Source organism: Xyrauchen texanus, chromosome 42 (genome assembly GCF_025860055.1).
Source record: "Xyrauchen texanus isolate HMW12.3.18 chromosome 42, RBS_HiC_50CHRs, whole genome shotgun sequence".
Taxonomy (NCBI): Eukaryota; Metazoa; Chordata; class Actinopteri; order Cypriniformes; family Catostomidae; genus Xyrauchen; species Xyrauchen texanus.
This window is the reverse complement of record NC_068317.1, coordinates 7445876-7461981: the sequence shown is the minus strand read 5'-3', so window position 1 is coordinate 7461981 and position 16106 is coordinate 7445876. Positions and strand designations below refer to the sequence as shown.

The window sequence follows — 16106 nt, the reverse complement described above, 5'->3', positions numbered from 1 at the left end:
TTGGGGTTTTCGTGCAAGCATGTGCTAAGTCTAGGCGCAAATGGGTTTGGCCAAATCGCACACACAAAGTGCTTATGGGCTGGGTCAAGTGCAATTTGAATTCTGAGATTTTTTTCCAGTTATTGCAGCATCTGCATCCTATTATATAGTCTGTTCCCTGTCAAACACAAGTGATATAAACAAAGACAGCACATTTCATAAGAAATCTGTTGTGTAAATTGACTATATGCATTGAATTAGAAGAATACAAATATGGACTTAAATTATTTTGTGCATTAACTGCATCCTTGCATATTTCTATTTACACGTTCCTTTTATACGCATGGAAAATGTAGTTCAGGATTTGGATGTACAGCGTTAAATTGTTGAGAACGTAAGTATTATTAACAATTGTAATTTACATGTACACAAAACATGGCTATTATTATCAGTTATTGTATCAGCACGCACTTCACATCTACCAGTCGATTGTGATCTGGAACAATTCAATTAATTTACTGAAACGTGAAAAATGTTAACCAAATATATTTCTAAATTTAAATTACACTAAACGAAATGAAAACAATCGAAATAACAAGTGGTCATATGCACTTCATTAACATAAAAAACATCCACAGTTTGCGCGCAAACACCCACAGATAGCGCAAACACCCACAGATAGCACAAACACTCCCACTTACACCCACTTGTGCTTGCGCTGGCACGAAAATTGCGGAATTAAGTCTATGGTGATAAATGGATAAGACGTAGCTCCCAAAAATAGATCCCCATAATATACACAAAATGCAAACAACCGGCGCCAACACTCATGGAGCTGTTTTTTTCCTCAGAATAAAAGAATGAAAATGTGCAAGTGATTTACAAAATCGCCTAAAAGCACTCAGTCCAGACAATCATTGATAGATATACTTTTTGTTGTAATTAATGTGAAGTACGCCATCACACTACAACAGTTGTTTTGGTGAAATAACAATCAGAGCTTAAAGTCAGCACATTGTTGCACTTGAATACTTGTATTATTTGACATTCAAGATTGGGTGATACAATAATGCTATATAAAGCTGAGAGAAGTAAAAATAGTGCAGACTAGCAAAAGCTGTGAATGTGAAGGGTTAATAAATCTATATCCTGCCTTAATGGACGGTCGACCAGGGTGTTCGCCTCCTGTAGTGTGGCCACTTCAATATGGCACTGTCGTTCGGCGAAATGATCGGGGATCTCTGCTTAAAGATGGCATAAGGGCTTCCTGGTGCAATCATTTCGGCCAAAATATGGGACATCCTGGCTAAGAATGTTTAATACACCACTGTGTTTCTTTGCACTCTGAGCTACATGTTCTTCTCACATAAAAAAATTATTTAATCTCACAATATTTTGTGAGCAATTATGTTTTATTGGGGGTGAGTAACAGTTTAATGAGCACAATCCACTCTGCATTGGAGTAATGATCATGAATCTTTCAAACTGACAACTACAGTTACATAAGTACCACTTATGTAATGTATGTTTCAGTTTTGAAGTACCTAATTTGCTCTATCTTCATCAGCGTAATGATAACGGTTGTTGTGGAGACAGGGGCTATTCAAATGAGTCCCATTCCAACTTTACAATGGGCCAGATTTCAAAATGAGTCATTTTTTTAGGCTGGAAACAATAAGCGTGCTTTCACACTTGGTTCGAACCAGAGTTTGTTTCCTCCCCCTCCCCCTGCCCCTGCTGGTCTCTGTTCTCATCATATTTTTTGGGTCTGAACCACGGTCTGATTATGTCATCAACGTGATTGCAAGCAGCAGCTGTTTACTACTGTAACTAGGCAACAACTCAAGAAGATATCAGCTTCACTGTGTTAATCTCTTTGGATTTACCACCAAAAATGTACTAGCACAAAACAACAATCATGTTTGTCTGCCACGGATGTATTGCATGTGCAATAATGTGATGAATATTAGCATTTGTCTGCCGCGTACATCATCAATAGCAGTTCGGTTTTTCACTATTTGGTATGTTTGCGTTCATATTAGCAGCGAACCGTCCAGTAGTACAATTTCCTCTGTCCAAAAAAAAAAAAAAAAAGGTTCCTCATGACATGACTCCGTTAAGAATGTATATATAACCATGGCCAAAAGTATTGCAGTGACATCAATTTAGTTTTTCGCAAAGTTTTCTGCTTCAGTTGTTGTGGTGTTGATTCACATTGTTTCTAGATTATTGTGCAGAGTGATCAGATGCATTTTAAATGCAAAAAGATTCATTGGCCAAAAAAAATGCACTTTATCACAAAAACCCAAGGCCCTGGTACAAAATGACCAGCTAACATCATGCTACTAATCATATCAGCAGCACCTGGGAAAGTGTGAACGAGTACTAGTCAGGTTAAATCACTCTATTATTCTGATTAGATTATAAGAGCAGACTGATTGCTATAAAAGGAGGGAAGACGTGCTTCCAAACCTTGTGTTCTTGTTAGCAATGGTTACCTCTAAATAAAGATGTGAGGCCATCATCGCTTTGCATCAAAATGGCCTCACATGCAAGGAAATTGCTGCAAAGAATATTGCACCTGAAAGAACCATTTACCGGATCATCAAGAATTCTAGGAGAGAGGTTCAACTGCAGTGAAGAAGGCTTCAGGACATCCCAGATTGTCCAGCAAGCGCCAAAACCGTCTCCTCCTGAGGAGTCAGCTATGAAATCGTGTCACCACCAGTGCAGAGCGTGCGCAATATTGGCAGCAGGTTGGTGTGAGTGCATCTGCACGCACAGTGAGGTGAAGACTTTTGGACAATGGCCTGGTGTCAAGAAGGGCAGCAAAGAAGCCACTTATCTCCAAGAAAAACCTCAAGGTCAGACTGAAATTCTGCAGTAAGTACAAGGATTGGACAGCAGAAGACTGGTGCAAAGATATTTTCTCTGATGAAGCCCCCTCCCGACTGTTTGGGACATCTGGAAAATTGATAGTCTGGAGAAGAAAATGTGAACTCTACCATGAGTCCTGTGTCGTGCCAACAGTGAAGCATCCTGAGACCATTCATGTGTGGGGTTGCTTTTCATCCAAGGGAGTGGGCTCACTCACAATTCTGCACAAAATCACTGCCATGAATAAAGAAAGGTATCAAAAACGTCCTGCAAGAGCAACTTCTCCCAATGATCCAGGAGCAATTTGGTGATGATTTGTGTATTTTCCAGCATGATGGAGCACCATGTAACAAGGCAAGAGTGATAATGAAGTGGCTCGGAGACCATTACATTGAAATTTTGTATCCGTGGCCAGGCAACTCCCCGTTTCTTAATCCCATAGAGAACCTGTGGTCAATCCTCAAAAGGCGAGTGGACGAGCAGAAGCCCACAAATTGTGATCAACTCAGAGCACTAATAAGGCAAGAGTGGATCGCCATGAATCAGGATTTGGCCCAGAAGTTGATACCAGCATGTCAGAGCGAATTGTAGAGGTTATGAAGAACAAGGGTCAACACTGTAAATATTGACTCTTTGCCTATAGTGAATGTTTTTGCCAATAAAAGCCTTTAAAACTCATGAAATGCTCATTATTGTTTTCCAGTATACCATAGAAACATGTGAAAAAATAATACAAATACTGAAGCAGCAAACTTTGCAAAACACAAAATTTATGTCACTGCCACTACTTTTGGCCATGGCTGTGTATATATATATATATATATATATATATATATATATATATATATATATATATATATATATATATATTCACAGTCCCCAATACAAACAAAAAACATGGTTTTACCACAGTAGCCAAAGTTGAACTACGGACTTCTAGTAAAACCAAATTAAAATTAATTAACCATGACTTGACCACAGTCAGCTCATATTTACCATGATATTTAAAGTAAAACCATAGTGTTAATACAGGAAAATAAAAACTATGGTAATAAAAATTAGATTACAGTTTTACTATAGTAACACCATGGCTAATTTGTGGTACGTGTATTTTTTTTAAACCATGGTTTCCACACAAAACAAAACATGTACTTTCAAGATAATGTTTTATTATTATTATTTTATTTTTTTGGTATTATTAATAATGCTTAAATTATTATTACTATAGTTTAGTTTTTTCTATATTATTACTATGTTTTTACCACAAACATCATGGTTACAATATGCTTACTTTTGAAAAACAATGGTAGATTTTTGATTATGGTTTTACTACGAATGCCACAGTTAAACTGTGGTTATTATAGTAAAACTACAGTTAACCCTTAGGAAATGAACCATTGTTTTACTACAGTAACCATAGTTTAACCATGGTATTTATAGTGAAACTATAGTAACCACAAAATTTACCATGGCTACTACAGTCATGGTCACTTCAATATTACTATAGTAAATCCATGGTTAGTTTATTGCGAGGAAACGCAATATGTAGTTCTCTAAGGGGCTCTGTACAACACTAGAATGCAAACAGTGATCATATCTGTCTTTTTAATTAAAAAATAACTTTAATATAGTATTATTATTGCAGTCATTTCATAACAAAGCAGAACAATTATTGTATTAGAATCATGAGAATTTAATTAGAATTATTATTGAGGGGAAAAAAGTAAACCATCCAGATGCATGACAGTAATGAGCCTAATTTTCTTTATGCAAAGTATAATTTCATGATTTTTTGTTTTTGTTGTGTTTTGGGGTGTTTACAGTATATGTTTTTGTAGGATTCACCCTTGCACTGTATCTGTTAGATAAAATATGAAGTAGGTTTAGTGAAATATCAATATCTACTCTGGATAAAAGCCCCAGGACCCCTTTAGCTTGAATTAATATTATATCATCATACTGATTATTACATCATATCAATTTCCCCTATTTCTTCTGTTCACAGTGTCTCCCTCGCAATATACTACCACATAAAGAACAGGTATGACTTCTATATGTGTTTGAGTATTTAAAGCAATATGAATGACACCGCAGGAAAACTGTTTTTCTTCTGGTCCTGCTAAATGGAGTTGTGGAGTCCAGCAGAGTGCAGTTTCATTGTGTCACACTTCAAACTGACAGCCTGGAGTTCTTAAATGGTCTGGACTTTGGGGTTGAAATAGCACTCTCTGTAGAACTGAAGCACATGTGCTGCGCTGCTCTGTGTGTGAGAGATAGAGTGTCCTCCTGTCTGGAGGTTCAAAGACGTGATGTGTGTATATGAGTAGCTCTCAGGTTTATTTCAAAGTGGCACCAGCAAAGTCATGCAGTGCCATTTCCAGTGGGACAATTTATTGCAGAGGTACTCCGCTTCAGAAGCCAAGAGGGCCACATTCATCTGTGACGGATGCAATTATACATGCTATTATATAGTGACACAGTTTTATATATATATATATATATATATATATATATATATATATATATATATATATACAATATCACACGAGCAAGAGTGTGATATGGCCCTACATCAGCACTGAGTGCTGTAGGTATTCAAATCAGTGCTGATTTAGGGCCATATAGCATTATTGCAAGTGTGATATTGCTTATATACAACAGTTCAATGAACAAGTCAGAGAGAGAGAGAGAGAGAGCATGTGCCATTACCTGTTGCCACTTCCAAGCAGAGATGCTGTCAGCTTTCTCAGTGGAAAATAGACATCCAAGCGGGGATATTCCTTCTTATTTCACTGTAGCCGGTGCGCAAGAGTCATTCACTATAGAAACAGCAATGTCCTCCACCATTTTAAATAGTATGTATCCAATGTGGAAACTCAGATAAAAGGTAAGCACCTTGAGTTCTGTAATAAATTAGTTGTCTCTCTCAGCTATGATGATCCGTAATGCTGAAGTTGTTTGTTTAAAGCCATTTAAAGCTATTTCCTAACTTTGGTAATGTATTAGTAATACGAGCGATCACGGAGCGCTTTTCTATGTAAACAATGACTGACGGATTCACTTCACGTCAACAACTGGCTCATATTACACACAAAAATGTCTTACACTTTAGTTTAGAACAGCATGTACACAAGCGGAGTGATGCAGACACACAGTGAAGCATCAGAATGTAAATAACAGCACCATCACTATTTGAAAAAAGTCATTTTTGATCAAATCTGGACAGCAGCATCACTCAAACACCTTATCCTTGAGTAATCATGCTAAATTGATCATTTGGTACTGGAAAATCACTTGCCATTATATCAAACACAGTTGAAAGCTTTTTGGTTCTTTAAATGAAGCTTAACTTTGTCTTTGTGTTTGTTTTTGAGTTGTCAGTCTATTGCATACACTTGCATTTCTTAAGGTCAATATTAGGTCAAAAATGACAAAAAAGAAACCACTTTTTCTAAAAACTCATCAGTCAGTCATTGTTTTGAGGAATGAAGTCAATCAAATCACTTTATTGTCACACTACCATGTACACAAGTGCAACAGTAGGTGAAATTCTTGTGTGCAGTTCTGAGCAACATAGCAGTCATGACAGTGACGAGACATATACCAGTTACAGTAAACAACATACTTACACAAAACAATTTACAAGTCAAATGTACACATACTTACACAACACAATAATTATATACAATGTACAGTAAACAATACACACAATATACAATACAATAAGGAGTATATGAATTATATATATATATATATATGAAGTAGTATATTGAGGAGAATATGTTTACAGTCCAGTGTGAGATTGTAGATGAATAAAGTGCAGTGCTAATTATTGATCCTGATAGATCAAGTGTTCAAAAGTCTGATTGCTTGGGGAAAGAAGCTGTCATGTAGTCCGCTGGTGCGGGTCTTGATGCTGCGATACCGCCTGCCTGATGGTAGCAGTGAGAACAGCCCATGACTCGGGTGGCTGGAGTCTCTGATGATCCTCCGAGCTTTTTTCACACACCGCCTGGTGTATATGTCCTGGAGGGAGGGAAGCTCACCTCCTAGGATGTTTCTGGCAATTCGCACCACCCTTTGCAGGGCTTTGCAGTTGTGGGAGTTGCTATTGCCGTACCAGGCAGTGATGCAGCCAGTCAGGATGCTCTCTACAGTACTGCTGTAGAACCGTGTGAGGATGTGGTGGTTCATTCCAAACTTCCTCTGCCATCTCAGGAAGAAGAGGCACTGGTGAGCCTTCTTCACAACGGCCTAAGTGTGGACGGACCATGTGAGTTCTTCAGTGATGTGGACACCGAGGAACTTGAAACTGCTGACTCGCTCCACCGGTGCTCCATTAATGGTGATGGGGCTGTGTTCTCCGTCTTTCCTCCTGAAATCCACCACAAGCTCCTTGGTTTTACTGACGTTGAGGGAGAGGTTGTGCTCCTGACACCAGCGTGTCAGAGTGTGCACCTCCTCTCTGTAGGCTCTTTCATCATCGTCAGTGACCAGACCTACCACCGTCGTATCGTCAGCAAACTTAATGTTGGCATTCGAGCTATGTGTTGCCACACAGTCGTGTGTGTACAGTGAATACAGTAGGGGGCTGAGAACACAGCCCTGCGGGGCTCCAGTGTTGAGGGTCAGTGATGAGGAGATGTTGCTGCCCATTCTATCCACCTGACGTCTGCCTGACAGGAAATCCAGGATCCAGCTGCACAGCGAGCTGTTTAAGCCCAGAGCCCGGAGTTTCATATCAAGCTTGGAGGGCACTATGGTGTTGAATGCTGAGCTGTAGTCAACAAACAGCATTCTCACATATGTGTTCCTTTTTTCCAGATGGTAGAGAGCAGTGTGTAGTGTAGATGCAATGGCATCATCAATGGAGCGGTTGTTGCGGTAGGCAAACTGCAATGGGTCCAAAGAGGGGGGCAAAACAGAGCAGATGTAATCTCTGATTAACCTCTCGAAGCATTTGCTGATGATGGGGGTCAGAGCAACAGGACGCCAGTCATTTAAGCAAGTGATTGTGGCTTGCTTCGGTACAAGCACAATGGTTGATGTTTTGAAGCATGTGGGGACTACAGACAGGGAGAGGGACAGATTGAAAATGTCCGTAAAAACAGCAGCCAGTTGATTCGCGCACGCTCTGATGACGAGGCCCGGAATGCCGTCTGGACCCAAGCTTTACGGATGTTCACCCGTCGGAAGGATCGGGTTACATCCACAACAGAGACGGAGAGTGAATCAACCTCTGTAGCGTCAGCCGCGAGTGCTCTCTCCGCGAGGGCGGTGGTGTTGTCCTCGAAACGAGCATAAAATGTATTAAGTTCGTCCGGGAGAGATGCAGTGGTGTTCACAGCGGAGTCTTTATTCCGTTTGTAGTCCGTGATGGTATTAATTCCCTGCCACATACTTCTAGAGTCAGTGGTGTTGAACTGACCTTCAAGTTTGTGCCTGTACTGGTGTTTGGCTTCACTGATAGTGTTACGGAGGGCATAACTGGCTTGTTTACGCTCCTCCGTGTTAGAAGAATTAAAAGCGGAGGACCACGCATTGAGTGCCGCGCGAACCTCGCCGTTAACTCATGGTTTCTGGTTGGGGTATATCCGTATTGTTTTGGTCGCAACAACATCCTCTACGCACTTCCTGATGAAACGCGTTACGCTGTCAGTGTAAACCTCGATGTCGTCATCAGAGGCGGACCGGAACATCTCCCAGTTTGAAGATTTCATACAAAGGTGTACACTACAATCTTCAAAGACAAAGGACAACTGCTCTAACAATGACAGAAAGAGATGTGGAAGGCCAGATGTACAACTAAACAAGAGGATAAGTACATCAGAGTCTCTAGTTTGAGAAATAGACACCTCACATGACCTCAGCTGACAGCTTCATTGAATTCTACCCGCTAAACACATTTTCATGTACCACAGTAAAGAGAAGACTCAGGGGTGCAGACCTTATGGGAAGAATTGCAAAGAAAAAGCCACTTTTGAAACCGAAAAACAAAAAGAAAAGGTTAGAGTGGGCAAAGAAACAGACATTGGACAACAGATAATTTGAAAAGAGTGTTATGGATCTTAACCCCATTGAGCTTTTGTGGGATCAGCTAGACTGTAAGGTGTGTGAGAAGTGTCCAACAAGACAGCCACATCTATGGCAAGTGCTACAGGAAGTGTGGGGTGAAATGTCACCTGAGTATCTGGACAAACTGACAGCTAGAATGCCAAGGATCTGCAAAGCTGTCATTGCTGCACACAGAGGATTTTTTTGATGAGAACTCTTTGAAGTAGTTTAAGAAGTTCAGAATTTTTTTTTTTTTAAATGGTGATAGTAATTTTTCATGTTAATGTCCTGACTATACATTGTGATCAGTTGAATGCCACTTTGGTGAATAAAAGTACCAATTTCTCTCTCTCTCTCTCTCTCTCTCTCTCTCTCTCTCTGTCTGTCTGTCTGTCTGTCTGTCTGTATGTATATATATCTGTATGTACACAGTTGAAGTCAGAAGTTTACATACATCTTAGCCAAATACATTTAAACTCAGTTTTTCATAGTTCCTGACATTGAATTGTAGAAAACATTCCCTGTCTTAGGTCAGTTTGGATCACTATATTTTAAGAATGTGAAATGTCAGAATAATAGTAGAGATAATGATTTATTTCAGCTTTTATTTCTTTCATCATATTCCCAGTGGTCAGAATTTTGCATACACTTTGTTAGTATTTGGTAGCATTGACTTCAATTCTGCCCACAAATATTCTATGGGATTGAGGTCAGGGCTTTGTGATGGCCACTCCAACACCTTGCCTTTATTGTCCTTAAGCCATTTTGCCACAATTTTGAAGGTGTGCTTGGGGTCATTGTCCATTTGGAAGACCCATTTGTGACCAAGCTTTAACTTTCTGGCTGATGTCTTGAGAGGTTGCTTCAATATATCCACATAATTTTCCTTCCTCGTCATGCCAAGTGAAATTGGTGAAGTGCACCAGACTCTCCTACAGCAAAGCACCCCCACAACATGATGCTGTCACCCCTATGCTTCATGGTTGAAATGGTGTTCTTCGGTTTGCAAGCCTCACCCTTTTTACTCCAAACATAACAATGGTCATTATGGCCAAACAGTTCAGTTTTTGTTTCATTAGACCAGAGGACATTTCTCCAAAAATTAAGATCTTTGCACTTGCAAACTGTAGTCTGACTTTTTTATTGTGGTTTTGGAGCAGTGGATTCTTCTTTGCTGAGCAGCCTTTCAGGTAATGTCGATATAGGACTTGTTTTACTGTGGATATAGATACGTGTCTACCGGTTTCCTCCAGCATCTACTCAAGGTCCTTTGCGGTTGTTCTGGGATTGATTTGCACTTTTCGCATCAAACTACGTTCACCTCTAGGAGACAGAATTTTTCTCCTTCCTGAGTGGTATGATGGCTGCGTTGACACATGGTGTTTATACTTGCGTACTATTGTTTGTACAGATGAACGATGAGCATTTGGAAATTGCTCCCAAGGAGCAACCAGACTTGTGGAGGTCCACTATTCTTTCTTTTTGCATTATTTCTTTTTTTTTTCCTTAATGTCAAACAAAGAGGCACTGAGTTTGAAGGTAGGCCTTAAAATACATCTACAGTTACTCCTCCAATTGACTCCAATTAGCTAATTAGCATATCAGAATCTAATTGTCTAAATGTTTGACATAAATTTTCCAAGCTGCTTAAAGGCACAGTTAACTTTGTGTTTGTAAACTTCTGACCCACTGGAATTGTAATATAGTCAATTAAATGTAAAACAATCGGTCTGTAAACAATTTTGTTGGAAATATTTCTTGTGTCATGCACAAAGTAGATGTCCTAAACGACTTGCAAAAACCATAGTTTGCTAATATGAAATCTGTGGAGTGGTTAAAAAGTGTATGTAAACTTCTGACTTCAACTGTGTGTGTGTGTGTGTGTGTGTGTGTGTATACACACACACACACACTGTTATATATATATATATATATATATATATATATATATATATATATATATATATATATAAAACAGTGTGTGTGTATATATATGAAATTACATATGTTAGCCAGCAGGTGGTGGCAAAATATAATATATATACATACATACATATATACATATATATATATATATAACAGTTAGTTCCGGTCCTCAAATCTGATTGGACGAGAGCCGTTCCATGAGCACTGATTGTCTGACAGCATCAGCACTCGGACGCTTCACTGTGTGTATCACTCCGTTTGTGTTCATGTCGTTCTAAACTAAAGTGCATGTGTTTTAGGAGTTACTGTCTTTATTTTTGAAATTACATATGTTAGCCAGCAGGTGGTGGCAAAATATAATTTTTGTGTGTAATATGAGCCAGTTGGTGATGTAAAGTGAATCTGTTAGTCATTGGTTACATAGAACTGCGCTCTGTGATCGCTCGTATTACCACTACATTACTTAAGCTAAGACATTGTTTTAAACGGCTTTAAATGAACAATTTCAGGATTAAGGCTTATCATGGCTGAGAGACACACCAGACTGTTTTTTTTTTTTTTACAAAACTCAAGGTGCTTACAGAGTTTCCACATTTGATACACACTGTTTAAAATGGCGGACGACATCGCTGTTTCTATAGTGAATGACTACCACGAAATAGAGAGGAATACCCCCGCTTGGATGCTATTTTTCCTCTGAGAAAGCTGACCTTCATAAAGCTGTATGCATCTCTGCTTGGGAGTGGCAACAAGTGATTGCACACACTCCATCTCTCTCTCTCTCTCTCTCTCTCTCTCTCTCTCTCTCTCTCTCTCTCTCACACACGCACACATCACATCCATCCTTGTTTATCCAATAACTTGTTAGAAACAGCACAAGCCATGCTACTATTTCTGAAGTGAACTTTTTCAATTACTAAAGAAGGATTGGATGCATCATTTGGTTTGAACCAGCAACGGCAGATTCTGATCCGTCATGTAAGAAAGTAGTTTAATGCACAAATGCATTTTTATGAACGTACTCTGTTTTTCTATTTTTTTATTTTTTATTTATTTGTTCATTGAACAGTTGTATATAAGCAAAATCACACTCGCAATCATGTTATTTGGCCCTAAATCAGCACTGCTGTGATTACCTACAGCACTTGTGTGATAGTACTTAAATATATTCTTTTTTTAAAAGCTTGTTATAGGCTGTTCAGCACAATTTAAACAATACATATAAAACACAAAACAATTTACAAAATAAGATAAAGTAGCAAATATTACAAGAAAATACAAATATACAGTTTTGGCCAACAAATTTCAAATTAAATAATTGCATATATTTATGAAATATAACATAAACATGTGACAACTTTCCCCAAACTCACGTTGTTTTGTGTTTTTCTTTGCATAGTTGCAGCAAATGTAAAAGATCATACTGTTGCTCGAAGCATCACACACACTAGTGAAACTCCACCTGTCACAAAAACCTCAACACCCATCGGGATTATATATTTCCATTTTGGTGGGTTAATGTGAGGAATGTGTCACTGCATTGAGTTCTCAATAAACTTCTGATGATAAATGTTGTTGTTAGAAAACAAGCATCCGTCACTGAGCTTTTCTTTAGAACACTGTTTTTAGCACTTTGGTTTGGGTCAGTTTAGCGAAAACTGTTGTCTGTCTGTCTGTCTGGCAAAACCCATCAAATTCTTAAAGGGATAGTTCACCCAAACATTTTTATTCATTATTTTCCTATATTCATTAATTTACTCACCCTCTTGTTCCAAACCCATTTCTTTCTTCTGCAGAACACAAAAGAGGAAATTAAGAATATTTCAAATGATTTTGTGCATTCAATGAGGTCCAAAACAACATTGTACAAAAAAAGGAATTGAGACATATATATATATATATATATATATAATTCTGTTGTTGTTGTTGTTATTGTTGTTGTTGTTTTAAACACGAAGCAACATGAAGGTGAGTAAATGATGACAGAATTTTAATTTGTAGGTGAACTATCCCTTTAATGTGTAAAGTCTTTTTAAAGCTTTTTATGCTTTCAAACAAGGTTTTTTAAGCCAACATTCAAAGAACATCATTTGTCAATGCATTATATAAATACATTTAAACAGTCAATAATTACCAGTCCTTCCTAATCTAATATCTGTCAACCGTTTTTCTTTCAGAAATGTGGACGGGCGAATGTTGTTAGACATTTTTGATGAAAAACTTCATCCACTTTCGGTAGGTGTTTTACTGCAGCTCATTTATGTGTTAGAAAGCTGTTTCATCAACTATGGGCACTTCCTTAAAGCACATTTTTCATACTCCCCCTAGTTTATTACATTTGTCTATTAAAAATGTCCAACAGTGAACATGCAGGCTTGACAGAAGTGTTCTGTCATTTTTTGACAGTTTTTCTGAAACTTGAAAATTCCCACCACATGCTATTTCCACCAGATCTCAAATGATGTGTTGTTTTAAACAGCATTCTGTTGTGGAAATAACATTTGAAATAGTTTTGGAATTAAATAGCTGATAGATAGCATTTTATGTATCCTTAATACAAACACTTTTGTATAACACTTTTTGGATAATTTGACAAAATTACAACATGATTGGAAATAATATATATATCCTTGTTAAATAAGTACTGTATTACGGGAGGTTAGGTTCAATTAACGACTAATTTGGTTGAAAATAAAAATTCTATAATGTTTACTCAGTAGATATTGGAAATGAATTATTTGTTGAACAAAGTTGACTCTTTCATTTTCCTAGGTTATCCGATTATTTCAAATGTGATATTACATATCTCGGGTCGTTAATGACCCTATACACTTCGTAATTAGGCAGTTAGAAAGAATATATGTTTTCTTTTTCTTTTTATAATTGTATTTATTGTCACACTATTCATAAGAGAAAGACTGAGGAGTACTGAAGAGGTGGGTGCAGAACTCCATAAAGGGATGAGGTTAAAGGGGTCTAATGAATATATGCATTTAAGGGTTCAAATTCAAAGTCTGGATCTGGAACATGGATAAAACAATTAAATCTGTATGTTATTGGAATTTGAAAGTAAAAAAAAATCGCTTGGCCAAAGAAAAGAAAAAAGCATAATAATGTTCCCTTCATATAACATAAAACAAAAGATAAAATCTGTTAGTTTTACCCTGTAGTTGTAGAATTACCCTTAAATGTTCTCAAACTCCCCGACTCACTTTTTCCCGCAGAAATCAGATGTGCCGTCGGATTACGACAAACACGACCCGGAACAGAAACAGATCTACCGATTTGTCCGGATGCTCTTCAGTGCCGCCCAGCTCACAGCGGAGTGTGCCATAGTTACACTGGTGAGTGACAGGTCATGTGACTTTATGGTCACCCAATGAAATCATGCTCAGCTGTGTCATTTTCGATTGGCTGGTGGCACATTTGGAAATGCCGAGGACCCGGTAGCACAAGTTAAAATAGGGTTTACCAACACTGAAGTGGATTTACCGTCACAGTCATATTTACCGCTTTAGTAGCAGACACTAAGGCCAGCAGCTGTCTGGGTGGAAACTGTACCTACAAAGCTATGAAAAAGTATTTGCCCCCATCCTGATTTCTTCTGTTTTTGTGTATATCTCATACTAATTTTTCCAAAATTCTAACATAAAACAAAGGCAATCTGATTAAACACAAAATACAGTTTTAAAATGATATTATTATTTATTAAAGCAAAAAGGTTTTCCGATATCAACTGTGCCTGTGTGAAAACTTATTTGCCCGTATTAGACATATCTGTGGGCTGTGAATGCCAGTGAGGGGCTTAAGGGAATGGACGGAGGTACAGCTGTAAAAGTGAACCAGACTGTACGCTTGTAGTCAAAAAGCTGTGTGAAACTAATAAAAGTGCTGCGGATCTGTTGTTTGAGATCCCTCTTTCATTCTCTGGGGATCTATGGCTTTGACTGCAAAGTGAAGTAATACTTCTCAGATAGACAGTTTGTGTGTCATTGTGATGTTGCTAAATGTAGATTGAGACGGCTTGAGTCTGTTCCTTGACCTGCAGGGGGCAACAGGTGGAGAGATGCCGGTTTAATCCTGTCACTGGTGCGTTCATTATTGAAGGGAAACTATGAGTCATTGCACATGGTGAAGAGATCCTCATGAGGTGCTTTGGGAATCTACTTCACTCAACTAACTTTCCACTCTATCAAATAACCAATAGTTTTTTTTTCTCTGAAATTGTTACAACATTTTAGTTTTTTCTCCAGAGTAAATGTGTTAATGGCACATATTTTTGATGAATTGTCTTTCTTTAGTTTTTTAGACCATTAGTTTTGCTTTGTTGTCCAGTGTTTTCATGGTACGTTTAGTGAACACTTACAGTCAGAACTGCAATAATCAGTGTCTAAGCAGTTTGGAAATGGGAGGAAATTATAAAAATGGCCAAATTTGAAAGAACCGATCTGTCGGGCACAGTTATTTCATTTCTAATTACTTTTGTTTTTTTTGGTTTGTTTTTTATATCCACTTCTCCCAATTTGGAATGCCCAATTCCCTTTACTTAGTAGGTCCTCGTGGTGGCGCGGTTACTCACCTCAATCCGGGAGGACAAGTCTCAGTTGCCTCCGCTTATGAGACTGTCAATCTGCGCATCTTATCACGTGACTCGTCGTGCATGACACCGCAGAGACTCACAGCATGTGGAGACTCATGCTACTCTCCATGCACAACTTACCATGTGACCCATTGAGAGCGAGAACCACTAATCGTGACCACGAGGAGGTTACCCCATGTGACTGTCCCCTCCCTAGCAACCGGGCCAATTTGGTTCCTTAAGAGACCTGGCTAGGGTCACTCAGCACACCCTGGATTCGAACTCGCCTCTACAGGGGTAATAGTCAGCGTCAATTCTTGCTGAGCTACCCAGGCTCCCACTAAGTACCCTTGTTAATTTGTATGTGTGGTGTTTTCAGCAGATCAAATGATTTGACTCCATTTCATTTCTGTCTGTAACATTTTTCTACCGTTTTGAGTTTTCTTAACCTCTATACGGATGGGATTAGTTTTCTAAATTAATTTTGAGTTACAAATACTATCACCCTATGTCTGTGATTTCATGTACCGATTCAGAAGGGACTAAAATCTTTGTTAATTACAGAGTTGGAGTGTCTGTTTTCTAGAAGGATGAACACATTGAATTAATTTAGGAGATAATATTAACTATCTTTTTAATTTTAACTGTTTAAATTTAAAATTACTTATATAATTTGTTAATACATTTTAAA

The 16106-nt window shown here is 38.3% G+C and overlaps 1 protein-coding gene across 3 annotated transcripts in view; it reads left to right on the top strand.

The window, feature by feature from the left end:
* Positions 1-16106, top strand: part of LOC127635281 (cyclin-Y-like) — an 82371-nt gene that overhangs the window by 51062 nt on the left and 15203 nt on the right. For all 3 annotated transcript variants that reach the window (XM_052115191.1, XM_052115192.1, XM_052115190.1), the window contains 3 exons: positions 4862-4897; positions 13014-13071; positions 14061-14180. In XM_052115191.1, the coding sequence (XP_051971151.1) occupies positions 4862-4897; positions 13014-13071; positions 14061-14180 (214 nt within the window). The remainder of the gene's footprint in view (positions 1-4861; positions 4898-13013; positions 13072-14060; positions 14181-16106) is intronic.